This window comes from Tachypleus tridentatus, chromosome 9 (genome assembly GCF_004210375.1).
Source record: "Tachypleus tridentatus isolate NWPU-2018 chromosome 9, ASM421037v1, whole genome shotgun sequence".
In the NCBI taxonomy this organism is placed as follows: domain Eukaryota; kingdom Metazoa; phylum Arthropoda; class Merostomata; order Xiphosura; family Limulidae; genus Tachypleus; species Tachypleus tridentatus.
This window is the reverse complement of record NC_134833.1, coordinates 113,547,754-113,563,477: the sequence shown is the minus strand read 5'-3', so window position 1 is coordinate 113,563,477 and position 15,724 is coordinate 113,547,754. Positions and strand designations below refer to the sequence as shown.

Genomic DNA, 15,724 nt, shown 5'->3' with positions numbered 1-15,724 from the left:
ACATTGAATCAAATCATCCATCACAACATTAGGATCCTCAGCTATAAAAGAAACTAGTTTAGAATTTAAAAAATAAAATAAAAAAGAGAAGTTAGACAAGAAAAAGCTTCTTCAAAGCTAGTTGATAAATCATTTTCTGCAAACAATGAAAGTTAACATATCTGAGCTAAAGCTTTTTTTTTACCATCACAAACATTTTTTTATATGTTCATTTGATAATCACAAGACAAATTGTAGGTGTTTTGCAGATGAGCATCTATATGAACACAAAACACACTTTGTACATCAGCAGAAAAGCAGACTTAACAGCCTGAATATATTTAATCAATAAAGGCTAACAATGCTACGACAGGATCTACTTGCACTCTAGAGGCAGACTATTTATGTGAGACCTCAAAGAAGTTGCTGAATTTTCAATATTGGTGGAAACATCTGCAGCAGTAGATACAGTTGACATATGAATTCACATTGAATGAAATTAGCGGCACAACTATTGAAAAGAAATTCTGAATTATGGTAGGAAAACAGAACCTATGTAATATCTCCTAATGCATCAGCAAGTCACATGGAAAGTGAGAGAGAGAGAGAAGAACTATGGTAAGTGATGCATACCCTGCATTGCATTAAGGTTATTCAGAACTTTGAGTCACATTGTTGTTAACAGTATGAAAAATTCAATAAGGAAAGCCTTTTTGGTATTTCTGAGTTAAATCTACCTGATTTTAATTTCATTTGTATTATAAAAATATGTGCTGAACAGTACTCATTGATATACATAAATCAGATTCATTACAGTTATAATGAGGATAATTTTAGCATTGTCAGTTAGTTTAAATGATACAGAAATAATAGCATGGAGGATTTTGAGACTTTTCTACACAACACCATCACAAAATAGCATCAATTATATGTTTTCGAAAAAACAAATTTATGATGGTTACAATACCAGTCTCTTTCCCCTTCGTACTTCTCGCAAAATATCACTAGGAAAAAACCCAAGAATTCCATCCTCATCAGTCTTTCCTCTCTGGTTCAGACCACTGGAAAAAAGCTGTCAAATGCAAAATCAAATTCAAGAAGGATTTCTTACAAACAAAAGATATATGGTTACACTTAACTTTTTAACTTGACATTAAATCTAACCAAGTATTTATTGAAATGTTTTGTTTTATTTCTGAACTGTTGTAACATATTTTTTTATTAATGCTTTCAAATATATTTTATAAATCTATTTTAAAGCATTAAGGAGTTACTGAATCAAGTAACATAATTCATCGATTCTAACAAAATACAGAATTAAATAACAACAACACTGCATGGTGGTGATTTAGGTCAATCATATCAGTCAATTTAAAGTTCTCAAATTTATGATGCTTTTCTTTAATTTTATATTCATTGTGAGCCAAACTGTTCTTTTAATTGCAACTACTCTTTTCTTTCTATAAGGAATATGCTTATCTTGAATATTTAAAAACCTATCATTAAAAATTCTCCATATGTGATCGGTATCTCCAAATAACTCAATCACCTTATTCACAACAGATAATTCTTGTCACATCCCTTCAAAATTTACTTTTTTTTAAATTTGTGACCAAAATGTCATTATTCCTGATTTCCATATTCAACAAAACATCAAACCTAATACAGTAATGATCTCTTGCACCAAGATGATTCCCAGTTTCCCTCTTATCAACCATTTAAATATCAGAAAGTTAACAATAAATCTAAAATAGCATTGTTTCTAGAAGGTTCCTTGACCAACTGGTGAAAAAAAAACACCTTGAACAGTTTCCAAAACCTTTGGTTTTACTCTATTGTTTCACATTTTATGTGCCTGAAATTAAAACCATTCATAATTACTATTTTATTAACAGATGAAATCTTAATCTCATTGTAAGGTTTCTCATTAATTTCACAATCCACCTGGTAGTCTGTAAAAAATTTCCAGTAAAAGCCTTTTCCTTTTACATCTGCTAACAGAAACTCAAATGGATTCAATCTTCTTGCTTTAATCTTTGATATCCTCAACTTCAACAAGATGTACTCTATCCCTACTAAATGATATGTAACCCTGCATGTCAAAGAAATCTCTGTCATTAAATTCATCAACGTTTAACCATGTTTCAGTTATTTTTAATATACCAAAATTCTCCATTCCTACTAGTACTCTAAGGTCATCTGTTTTATTTCTTATACTTCTAACATTAAGATATTAACAATTAAACCTACCCTGATTACTACTTATAAACTCATTTCTTATGTTAAACTTTTTCTGCATCTTATTCTTTTTGCATTAACTTTATCCTGGCCCTCACCCATGTCATTTCTACTTTAAATTTATAATTTTCCTACAGTGAAAATGTATTTCCAAAAGGTAATTATCTCATAAGATTAGCTATTCCTTTTTGTTGCTACCCTCTATATGCAAACATTTTATTGCTCATGTCACTAACCTTATGCACTCCTCTATTAAAGTTAAATGATTTCAACATGTCTCACTTCTCCATCAATAGGAATATAGTACACTTAGGTAACATGTGATGCATTGGAATTGACTGGAGAGGAATGGTTGGAATATGAGCACAGGGAAGCACCTATGAGAAAATTATAACTTCTCATACCATACTTCTCCCCATTCACAGGATTAGCTAGAATCCCACACTGAGTAGGAGGTGGGAAGAGAGTAAGAGAAGAATAGATAACCCCGCCCCAGAGCATCTGAAAGATACTTCTGTAAATCAGAACATTAAAGCTGAAGACCTGAAGAGGGGAACTGCACCACTTTCATCCAGATTTACTCTTCGCTATGTGTGTGATGAGTAAGAAATCAGGACAAAAATTGAGAGGAGTATATCTTAGTGAAAAAAATGTGGTAGGAAAGTTGTCCTAACCAGAGAAAGATATTATATCTCAATCCCACAATAAAAAAAATGGGTAAACAAGGAGGCACCACAGTGCATAGAGTGGCTAGAACATAGTGGACTATACATGGTAAGCCAATTACATCAAAAACCTCCTCACAGAGCACTGACATCTGTGAGAGGGTAGGATGGGGATTATATTATCATCACCTCAAAACCAAGAACCAGGAAACTGAGAACCACTTTAATTCTTGGGAAGGACATAGGATTAGATCTGAGCTAGTGATTTGGTATTTGGTATCCAACAGAAATCTAACACATGCAATCAACTCCTCCAGCTGTGACACAGGCTGTGGCAATTCATATAGCAATAATGTCTTTGTAAGAAGAGAAGAATGAGAAATAGCCAAAAATAGAACCAGAACAATCTCATGCACCACTACTGTGACCCACAACACAGATAGATAGAGGAACTTGAGGGAGGAAAATAGACAACCTGAAATTTATGTGAGGACTTATGTTTATCAGTCCACTCTAAATCCAAAATGTACCAACATCAATGCAAGAGGCAGATGAAGGTTTACAATCACAGGAATCAATTGCATTTTGACATCTCACTCTATTTTATGGTTAATTGTAGATCAAATGATACTACATCATTTACACTGGCAGAACACCACCTCTCTACACTGAACTGAATGGTTATAGCCAATTTATGTTGACACCCATCCAGCAGAATACCTCCATGGTCAACCACCACAGCAGTTTGAACTTGTAAGTGGTAAGAACTCCTATACTCCAAAGGGAGGGAGAATGTGTTGGAGAGACTAGAGGAACTTCAACACCCAAAACAGTGTAATAGATGGTCATGAAACCCTATTCTGAAAAGCAGACCACACTGATTTGTTCAGTTAAGGCATGGCAAGAATGGGAAGTTATCTCTTTCTGCCTTATCCATGAAGTCCTCAAGTGATACATTCTGCAATGGGCCAATTTATGAAGAAAGTATAGCATGGTTATTTGAATATTGCAAGGTTATTCACATACAAGCGATTTTGTTAAATATCTCATCTGCAAAGTCTGAAAAGAAAAGCACTAGTCAACATGGCATACAATGCAGATTTAGTGTTAAAGAATACTTGGTCCGGCACCACTTGCCACAGAGCGTGTTCCATGTATTGAAAGTACGAAGAATGGGCCCCTGTAAAAAAAGGAAGCATTAATGAAGACTTACCCATTGTCAGGGTTGCACAAAAGTACAGCCATAGGTGGAAGGCAAAGAACCATGAAAGCAGAAACTGCAGTATGTTGTAGATAATGGAAGATGAATGTGTTAGGGTTGATCCACGTGCTTGATTGTAGGATTTCCTCCAAAGTCTGACATAGAAAATGCGAGGTGTCAGATTAGATGAGGGGTTACATAAACGTATGGTGGGAAGGGGACAAAGAGAAATAAGCTAACTGAATCAAACAACAAATCCAATTGGTGAGGGTAAAAGGGGAGAGATCTCTGAATGAAGAGAGTTGCCATGGGATAAAAAGACGGAAATAGAAACCATGAAAGGAAGCAGTGTGGGAAATACATGCATGAAAGTCTATCTGCATGAAAGATAAAAAGGAAATAGGAAAAAAGGAGGAATTACTCTCATGACCCCCTGATGTTTTGGGAAAAAAGGAATGATCCAGATAAAGGAGAAGATAGGTATGGTGGTAAAGTGTGCTTGTAATGTCAATGAGTAACAAGCCAAACTGCCAATGCTCATAGGCCAAAATGAGAAGAAAATATGCCTTAAGGAACAGGTGAAACAAAGAATGCAAGGAAGTAGGTTTGAATGAATAATACGGGAATATGTGACCCTATTAATATCAATATCCAGAAGAGCAAGTCACCAAGGTAATGGGAAAGATGAAAGGTATGGAATAAAGCTGTATGATAACAGGAGGAGAATGAAGCCCTCCAGCTGAAAAACCATGTGAGAAAATCATATACACCAGCAATAGTAGGACAAGCAGCAGGAAACCCCAGAGCTTAGGCTCATGTGTAAAAGACCTTCCATTTTCACTAATGTACTTGCAGGAAGGAAAAATGGATGGACTGAGCCAAATGAAAAGCTAAATGATGGGAATAACCAGATCCTCTTGCCAAGAACTGGACAAAAGCCAGGTGTGAAAAGTGCAAGATGTAGAACTGGTGACTGGGGTTTACAAAGGAGGCAGGGTGATAAGTGATGTGGTACAGAAGGGAATAACTGCAGTTAAAGTAAAGGAAGAAACTGTGTATGATGAAATCAGAAGTACCCAGCAAGAAGTAGCATGGATAAGGGAAACTACCCAGTGAAGCAACTGAATAGGAGAATAAACATATAGTACTTTGTATGACAAATTCTGGCTGAAAGCATTTATAGTCAAAGCCTGAGGATGAGGTACTGAGAACAAAAAGAGAAATAATTGGTGAATGATGGGGGAAGCAAATACATAAATGGGAAGAAAACCCCAGAAATTGCATAGCCACCTGAAAATGAGAGGATGAAGGAACATCTCTGTCGGGTAAATCTTGTTAAGGCAATAAAAGTGATCTGCTATAAGATTGAAAGCACCTTGGATGTGACAAACAATTAAATGAATATGTTGCATGTCAGCCCATTGAAGGAGATCCAATGTATAAAAAGAGAGGGATCATAATTGAGTGTCTCCTTAATAACTGATACAAATGAACTAACATTGTTGAATTGTCAAAATGGAATATTACCAGACAACATCTGGGAATGGGAAAAAAGTAATCCAAAACCCAATGAATGGCAAGGAGCTCTAGGACATTGGTGTGATATGTAAAGACCAAATGCTTGTCAACAGACCAAGAACTTGAAGCCTCCTGGTGATCAACCAACACACCTCAACCATGAAAAAAAGAATGCAATCATAAATATATGCAAGTCCAGATGAGGAGGAGGAAATGCTACACCCACCAATTTTTGGGTCTTGTCCAACCACCAAAGGAAATCATCTACAAGGGATCCTCAGCAAGGTTCCATTGTTTATGCAGTCTACTGAAGTGAGTGCATATAAACATGCAGCCAAGGGAGATTAGTGGTATCATAAAAAGCCCATGTCCCCAAAAGTGATAGAACTTTGTGTGCAGAAAGTGAGGGAGCACACAGGGCATGGCAAATATAGAATGGAGTCAGAGAGAAGAATGTTGGACCAAGCTGAGGTGAACGTTGAAAAGACATCTAAATGCACAACGTATTGTGAAGAATGCAGGAAAGATATCTCCAATTTGATTAACAAATCTACTTGAGCAGCTTCAGGAAGGATCTGAACTGTATGGTTGGTCAACTCCTGCTTGGAATGGGCCAGAAATAGCCAGTCATCCATTTAAAGTTGAAAACACAGCCTTTGGACATGAAAATGAAGAGCAAAAGCTTTCACCACATGACAAAAACATATGGAGCTGAAGTCATCCCAAAGGGCAGAGCACAGAATTGGTACATTACCTCTCATAGATAAGGATGAGATTTTATTGAGATGGGAAATGCAGCTAGGGGTCAGAGACATCAATCTTCTTCACCAGTAGACTCAGAGAAAATGCCCACCAAAGAGTGAGGTAGGATTACACGGTGAAACATGGGAGGTGAATAAAATGACTGATATGGGCCATATTGATAATGGTATTCCAGTACCTGGTACTTCTTGGAATCACAAACAGACAAGAGTAAAACTACGATAAATGATGTGGAACAGGTTTGATCACCTCTTGGGTGATGAGGTCCTGTATCACTTTTGATACATGCTTGCAAGTTATGGGATTCCAAGAATAAGGGTAGGAAACAGTTACCTGGAACAAGGGAAGTGAGGCAAGAAATGGAATTTTGAATCCCTCTGACAAAACCTAATGAGTCTAAAGACTGATGGTGAAAAGACACTGCTGATGGATGAAGACTGCAATTCAAACTCCCACTGGAGCTATCCCATCAGTTAGTCATTGAAACTACTTGTAGTGTTGTGTCATGCATCATCAAGAAAAACAATGAACTGTGGCATCATGAGGAGGAGAGGCAAGTAAGAGCTGGGAAGGACAGAAAACCAGAACTGGCATCATACTTGGCTCCAACTGTGATAAAATGGCTATCAAATGTGAAAGGGTAGATTGTTGCTGGACAGTACCACCCAAGACTCCAAGGGCTACAGGCCTGTATCAAAGATAAAACATCTTAAAAACTGAGAAATACACAAGTCCTGGAGATAAGGATCAGGTAAACTGGTTCAAGATAAGATAGCATCAAAACTAAAAGGTTCTAACAACAGATACACTACACTATTTTTTGTGTCAATAAATCTTTAATTGATTGATTAAACAGAAAAGAGTTTTTAAAGAAAGGTAACTATCAATCTACATAATTACCTAATTTACCTTAATGAGATATATAACAAACAGTTATATATTTTATGTAAATGTGTGTAAACTTCCGCTGGCATAATGTAATGATTTTCAGACTTCTATATTTTAAACTACTTAATATTTTACTTTACAAGATTAAAACTTACCATGCAGTAGTAATGTAGAGAAAACTTCTCACTATGAAATATTTGGCCAAAACGGAATGCATCATCTTCTTTCAATCTACAGAAAATGCACTCTGAAAAACAGACAAACAAAAAGAAACACACCAAAGACCATTACTGATAATTAAAATTTCCATTACAATTACTGAACATTTCTTCATCACACAAGGAAATCATAAATAAGATGACAAGTCAGGAAAATCTACATTACTGTTTTAACTCTGCAATTAATAGAAACTCTCAGCTACACTTAATAATAACGAGATATGAAATTCAGTTAGTACACACTGGTACCAAGCACCAGAACTTATTCTGGCTGTTTTTGTCAGAAAGTATTTATTCATTGACACTGAAAATCTCATTTTTTATGTTTTTCTTCAAAGCAGCATATTTCACCCAGCTGAAGACCTTACTTTTTATTTTAAGAATTTCACCCCTGATGATAATTATCTGTGCCAAATGTTAAGTGAAAACAAAATAAAGAAATTCAAGTATAATGTATAGATGATGATGGTAGACTTCTGATCTTTTGATCCTTAAGTAATAAGGAAGTATCCATATATGTTCCAATCAAATAATTATGATTTTCAATTGAATAAATCTCAGAATTGATTTTTTCTTGGAAAAAATAAATAATTAAAGGTTTTTAAGAAGAAAAAACTTGTCTATTTGAAATGGCTTAAATTAACAAGGAGAAATAAAGTGCATGTAAAGAAGATGAAGCAAGTACTTAAGGACTAATTCAAAGTAAATTTAGATTTTAATAAATATGTACAATGAACTAGTCTTGTAGAATTTATGTGACAATATGGTAACAACGTTTGAATAGTTAAGTCTCAGTAATAGCTAGAAAGTTTGTTTAAATGTTAAAATTTAATATTTCAGATGTATTAAAAACTGTTTATGCACTTTCCTTAATTAATATATGGATATTTTCCTTAAATACACAACCCAGTGTTCAGTTTTGTGCTTAACAAGTAACAAACTATTTTTTTCCATGATGACTAAACCATATGTACCTGGTACTAGTATTTTATATTGATATACAAGTTCTTCTGTGAAATATCTTATTTTCTTTATGATATAGTATATTTTAATTTATGATTCACTCTGTTTCTACCACTTGTTACAATGTTTTATAAGTTTTTTGTTAAAAATGTATTTTAAATGCTATATAAATCTACATATTTAATGAATTTTGTTACTTGTTATTTTATACTAAATATATGTTTTAGTTATTCATGTGTATGTATAGGTAATAGCTTCTTTAGGGTTTCATGAATTTAATTCTTCACATATATTCTGCTAAGTATAAACCAAGTGTGTTTTGTATTTCCTTGTAAATATGAGGCATTTGTCATTAAGGTATGCTCACTCAGTCAAATCCAAGTTTTTTGTGTCATTATTAACCCCTTCCACAATGGGTTAGGTATAACACACATGAGTTCATTTACACATGTTAAGTATTTCTATTACAGTATTTGATACAGCATGTGTATCTTCACAAAATTTGGTATGCTTTTAGTAGTGCATGTTTTTGTATACAAAAAAATCAGATTTTTTTTAATGAAATATTTTTACTAAAATATGTTTGTGAAAACAGTAAGTTTCATTACTACCCTGAGTCAAACTTGTTTCATGTATTTGGTTAAGAAAATTATTCTTCATCCCCCAAATCTCAAATATTATTTACATAATCTCCAAACACTCCTACATACATTTCAAATTTTGCTTTTGGTAGGACTACATATTATATGTTATTTTCTATACTCTAACTATGTGGGGTCTGCCACTTGACCAACCTCATAACTATTATAAAAATTAGGAAATAAATATAAATTATGCTATTTTCATGCTAGAGTGACTACATATTATAACATGAAAATACATATATTTAGTCTAAGTAGCTTAAGTCTCATAACACTATATACTCTTCAAAACAAGAAATGCAAAAGGGATATTTTTTTTATTTTAAAGAGAAATATATGTAATTACGTTACAAGCTCAGAGTATGTGATGTTACACGTGTTAAGGCACTGATTGTCAGACCAAAATGACAATAAAAGTTGTGCACTTTGAAAACGGAGGAAAACATCGGATTTTTTGCCAAAACGCATTCGTGTCCAATAAGTTTGTTTGAGAGATCTGCATGTTCCGCAAGTGCAACATGTGCAAAATCCCTATAAAAGTGACGCGTTCTTGGTTTCCATAGCTCAGTGTTAAGCCACCGACACGCAATACAGTTACGCCAAGACTGACTGAAGCACAACGCAACAACGCCGTTAGTCACTTGGAAGCAGGAGAATCTCAATCAGATGTTGCCAGAGCTGTGAATGTCCATCCAAGCACCATCACAAGGCTATGGAATCGTCACCAACAACATGGATCAACTCGTGACCATCCACGACCTGGCAGAACTCGTGTGACCATGCTCGCACAAGATCGCTACATCTGGTTAAGTCACCTTCGGGATAGGACCACCACTGCGACGTCTACTGCCTCAACCATACTAGGGCTGCATAGGATTTCCGATCAGACCGTACGCAACCGTCTACGAGATTCTTAGGACCCATGTGCAACCCATCATGGTGAACGTCAACGACGTTTTTCAACATGACAACGCCCGTCCTCACACAGCCCGACTCACCACTGTCTTCTTGAGACACTACAACATCAACGTTCTTCCCTGGCCCTCCAGATCACCAGATTTAAACCCCATCAAACATCTTTGGGACGAGTTGGACCGACATCTGCAATGGCGACAACCTCAACCGCAAACTCTACCTCAGCTTGCAGCAGCTTTGCAGGCTGAGTGGACAGCCATTCCACAGGATGTGATTCGTCATCTCATTGCTTCCATGGGCAGGAGATGCCAAGCTGTTATTGATGCTCACGGGGGGCATACTCGTTATTGACATTGAGTGACGTGAAACTTCAACTAGTGAGCGTGGACTTCGTCTTTGCAGACATTGGATGTTCAGCAGTGAATGTGCAAAGTTTCACACATGTCATACAGAACTACCCGAATAAACTTGTTAACAATTTGTCTCAAATTTTGCCTTTTGCATTTCTTTTTTTGAAGAGTATATATTCATATGTATATTTTTTTATTATATTGACCTTCAAGTCATGCCTAGTTAACATTACACAACTTGCACTGATGTGGTGCATGTGCCCTCATGTTATGTGTCCAATAATGTAAAAGTGACCTTTAGTCTTCCCTGTGTTGGCTGTATTTTAGTGGATTATTATTTTGTAACATACAATTACATTTTGATTATTATACATTATATACATGTACAAAGATTATTACTATTTCTTAAAATATAGTCAAGCAAACAGTTATCTCTTCTTGTTACAACCTTGTATTTGGTTGCTGCTGGACATAGGTTGCTAAACCTTTTAAAATTTGCATGCAGATGATATCAAACAATATTTTTTTAGGTTTTATATATATGGTTGAATAAACAAAAGACATAAATAACTACACTGACACCACAGAATTCCACTATAATTTATTAAGCTTAGTAACTAATATGTATTTAGATTTTAAAAATATGAAACCAAGAGCAGATTAAAAACACAACCTACTTTCTTGAAACCTTGGTTCAAAAGAATGTGGTAGCCTTTTCAGACATTAAAATGTCTGAGAAAACCACTATGGGGATATTCTAAGGTGTCAACTGGTTATTCACATGTCATATATTGTAATAACAGTATATAATGGACCATTTCCAAAAAGGGAAAGAGTTTAACAGGGCCACTGCATTTGATTCACTACATATGCCATATCTGAGCAAAATAAAAAGTTATAAGGTTCTTATTTTATATTCTAACATACTAGTAATTTGAATTCATAATTTGTACAGAACTATAAACTTAGCATTTTTGCATCATAAACATCCAATATTAGACAATGCTGCATTCAACTTACCATGTGACTTGTTAAAATCTATATTTAGGTGTGTTATTTTAATATTTACTTTTAAATTAAGAAATTAACTCATGTATAACACTGAAACTTGAATTATAATCTAAAATATGATTATAAACTTATTGACATAAATTCATAAAATAGTATTCAATAAAATTTTGAATGCAAGTCAACAAATGCGATGACATGGCCTTTGACCCGTGACTTGTCACAAAAAGTTAATGTTATTCCTATCCTGATGAATGAACACCTTGAAATTTTAATAAATATAATAAAAAATGTTGAAATAGTTACTTAACTATTATTAAGATTTGATATTTTGTTATTTAACAAAATTTATTTAGTGCAATGTTAAAGTAAAAAAAAATCTGACTTTCATTTCTCTACTGCTCTGAGGAGCCTTGCCTGTAAACAACATACTTAGTTTTGTTTTTACAACATTTCTTCTCATCCAAAAGTTTATTCTTTCCAGCCATCTACACTGTCTTGGTTCTTGTATGATTTACCTTCTCTGTTAGTGTTTTTATACCATCTAAATCAGCTGAAACTTACATACTTCAAACAATTCAAAGTTATTTTGAGTATTTTGTCACTGTATAGGGTTTTTAGACTGTGATATGCTTCACAACAGTTTTCTATGATGGTGAATCCTAGATTTACTCTATTTTTATATGTTTGTTAACCACTTTTACCTGTTTTGCTGCCTTTACATTGGCTTGAAGAAAGGTTTATTAGTCTAGTATTGCGTTTGATTGAGTAATGAGATTTAATTACTAAAATTATGTGACTATATTTACATTTACTAAACTTTGCTTCTTGATTATTAAACCTTTTGATGTGTTTGTGATAAATATGAACAGTACTTAATTTAACAATGTGTGTGTATGAGAAAGAGAGGGTGAGAGTAAAGACCTTTAAAAACGTTTCATGAGACACTTTTCACCCAATTATGAGAGATTCAGAATAATATACTACAACGTTCTATTTAATTGAATTTCTTTTAAAATTTTTAATCACATGCATACAGGAATATATGTATGGGTTTAACAGTAGGGAACTGGTTATGGAATGCCATTAACTACTTTTATAGTTAATCACTCTTATGAGTTGTTCCACTTCAGAGCTTCTAATTCTCTTATGTAAGGTGTCATGGAATTACATAGTTTAGTATACTATGTATCCCCTACAGTGAGATTGGATGTGTAAAGATTTGTAAATAGCTGGAGATTATGCCTTCCCTACATTTATTTATGGAACAACCAGTGATGTGGGAGAGATGATGCTATTATAGTTTTGTATGTTGTAATTACAATTTGTCTCCAACAACATATTTTTTTTAGGTCTTCCAATGGATATCACATCTGTACTCATCAACTTTCATCTGTATTTAGCATAAATAATGCTGCCTTTCACTTTCTTTAACACTGTATTTGATCATTTTTTAACTGTGCACAACATTCTCTCTAATTTGCCACCTGCTATTTGCAACTACAACTCTTGGCTGTAAAGTAATTCGACCATTTGAGAACACTACATGAAACATTAATCATGTTTTGTGTGGACTAAACTAAGTCCACTGATATCTGTGAATGTGTGTGTTGACACCACTCAATGTCTGACATGGAAGCACATATGAATTAAGCCTGCTGTAACTAACTTTAATTATAGAAATGAAAGCAGCTATGATATTGCTAGGATTCTAATATGCATATGTCTTTACTGGTTTTTCACATAAGTGTACCTGAGCTAATTCCTAAAAACATAATTTTTTTTTAAGTTACCAACTTAAGAGTTTTAAAACTTCCTGCTGCCAAACATAATTAATCACTAGTGTTTACTCACCTTAAGCAGGCTATACTGATGCTAAACTGTGAAAGCTTGTTGCAGTATCTACATATCACACCAACAAAATATGTGATGGAGAATAACATGCACATTTAACAACCAGCTTAATATATTTTAGACAAGGTTAGCTTAACATACTTATTCATGTTCAGACATGGTTGAAGCAGTTTAATATATAAAGTTCATAGTTGGATAGAGAACTTTGTTTCATTGTTGTAGTTGTGTGCTTTTTCATGCATGTTTTGTATTAAATTATTTAAGCCAAGTCTGAACTTGAATTAGTACGTTTTACTATTGAGCTGAAACTTGAAGTTGTCATCACCAAATATTAGCTTAGTATTAAAATGGCAAAAAAATGGTGTGGTAGATATATTTATTTCTGAAACATTTTTCTTTTCAATAATCAAGAAAGTACTTCCAAGATACCAGGAACTGCATTCATTGCAACTGCTATAATTATGTTGTGCAGTTTTTCATGTAATTTCAGTTTAAAACACTACAGTAGATAAATTATCTGATTGACAGGCCATACTAAGTAATTTTAATTAAAATAAGTTACAATAAAATAAACTGCAATGAAGGCAAATTGACTGCAGTAAGTATTTATGAAAACTATCAATGCTGAGTATGTAGAATGATCTCAGGCAGATACATGCAGCCATCTAGTTAATGGTGTATGTAGCCTGTGTTAGTGCATTGGTCCTGAACTATGTTTTGTGCTTCTCTTATCATTCAGTGGATGATGCTTAATAACATTCTGGTTGAATTACTGGTGTTAAGTTATTAGTTAATAATAGCTTTAATTTTGTTATTATTTTAACTAGTTAATTCTTACCTAGTTTTTATAAATAGGTTCACAGTCACACACTGACATTTTAAAATTTTCTTTTAATTTTATTTACAGTAGTTCTTTCACTGTGAAATTAGAACTTTGGCCTTTTCTTTGGTTAAAGATTTTTAAGTTTTACTGTACTTCTTGAATTTTTTTAAAATTAATTTTACATTCTTTTTTTTCCTTTTACACATTTTCTTACAATATAACCTGTTCCCCTAAGAGTTTAGAGTGTAGTTGTAACTGTTCGTTATCATATAGAATTTTTCATTATCTAAACAATTCTACACAAATGTCTGTGTATGTGTGTTCACTTATAGTTGGCAAACTGCTGGATTGACTGTCACAAAACCTGGCATGTATTGCAAAGCATGAAAGTAGCATGGGAGAGAAGAATTGGAATATCAGATTGTATTTTATTTATTAAGTATGAAGCTTCTCATAGTAATACCCACATTAGACTACTGTTACATGTAAGTTTTACAGTGTAACTACTTTCTAAAAAAGATATGCTGTGACAGCTCTCATTATTTAAAGGTAATATAATTCAGTTTAAAAATATAACTTTGTAACATATTTTGTTACATATGTCAGTAACATACTTATTTTGTTACTTGATAGAGCTTTCATTGTATAACTAATCTGTTTACACTAGTATAATAAACGTAGATGGGAAGCTACTGTATTCAAGAAGTAGTTTGCATTACAATAGTATTTTGTTAATATAAAATATTAGTGTTCACTTTAAGTACCACAGTTTTAATTTTCCTATACTGAAAATATGTTTCTGATAGGTAGTTATCTCTCTCAGAAAATCAATTATTCTCATTCTGTGCTGCCCTCTATATGTGAACTTTTTCATTATGTATGCCACAAGATTCAAACATGCCTCTCCTGTAAATCATCATGCATCATCTCATCACCAAACTATAACTTCAAAGTTTGGCAGAAGATGTCAGCACCAAAGATATGTGGAAAGGAAGGGTGAAAAGTATGAGGAGGTAAGTAACTACTGAAAGCATATAACCAGTACTGAAAAATTATAACTTCCTCTCACAAAATTAGCTATAATCTCACAATGATAAAAAAGAGGAACCAGTGTAAGGGAACGTCAGAAGCATCCCCCAAATGCATTTTAAAGTATACCTTATGAAATGAGAGATTAAAATTTGAATTCAGAAGAGGGAAATCAAACCACTTCTGAACCAGATATATTCTTCATTCAACTGTGAAATGTGTAAAATATAAGGCAGAAAATGACAGGAGTACATCTAAGTGGGATAGAATGTGGCAGAAAAGTTATTCTAACCACAAAAATATACTGTAACTCAATCCCACAATGAGAAAGGCAGGTAAACAAAGTATGTGCCCATAAGTGTAGAGTGGCGAGGGCATACTGTTTAAAGCAACTACATGCAAAACCTGCCCATGGAGTAACACCATCTTTGCAAGGATAGAATGAGGATCATACCATCTTCATCCTTATCCAAAGAACTGGAGAACTGAAAACCACTCTGATTCTCAAGTATGACATGATGATTAGCTCTAAGCTATCAATCTGGGAATTTGACATCTGGTATTGAAAGGATGTCTATCTCATAGAATCAACTTCTCCAACTGTAAAACAGGCCAGGACTATCTAAGTGGCAAATATATCTCTTTAAGAAGAAAAGATGAGGGATAGCCAAG

At 33.9% G+C, this 15,724-nt stretch overlaps 1 protein-coding gene across 13 annotated transcripts in view; it reads right to left on the bottom strand.

Annotated features, from left to right (window-relative positions):
- LOC143226081 (uncharacterized) overlaps positions 1-15,724 on the bottom strand; it is a 67,949-nt gene that overhangs the window by 29,717 nt on the left and 22,508 nt on the right. For 5 of the 13 annotated variants that reach the window (XM_076456551.1, XM_076456550.1, XM_076456548.1 and 2 more), the window contains 2 exons: positions 7,407-7,498; positions 947-1,051 (listed from right to left, as the gene is read on the bottom strand). In XM_076456551.1, the coding sequence (XP_076312666.1) occupies positions 947-1,051; positions 7,407-7,498 (197 nt within the window). The remainder of the gene's footprint in view (positions 1-946; positions 1,052-7,406; positions 7,499-15,724) is intronic. The other 8 variants (XM_076456555.1, XM_076456554.1, XM_076456552.1 and 5 more) reach the window with 4 other exon arrangements.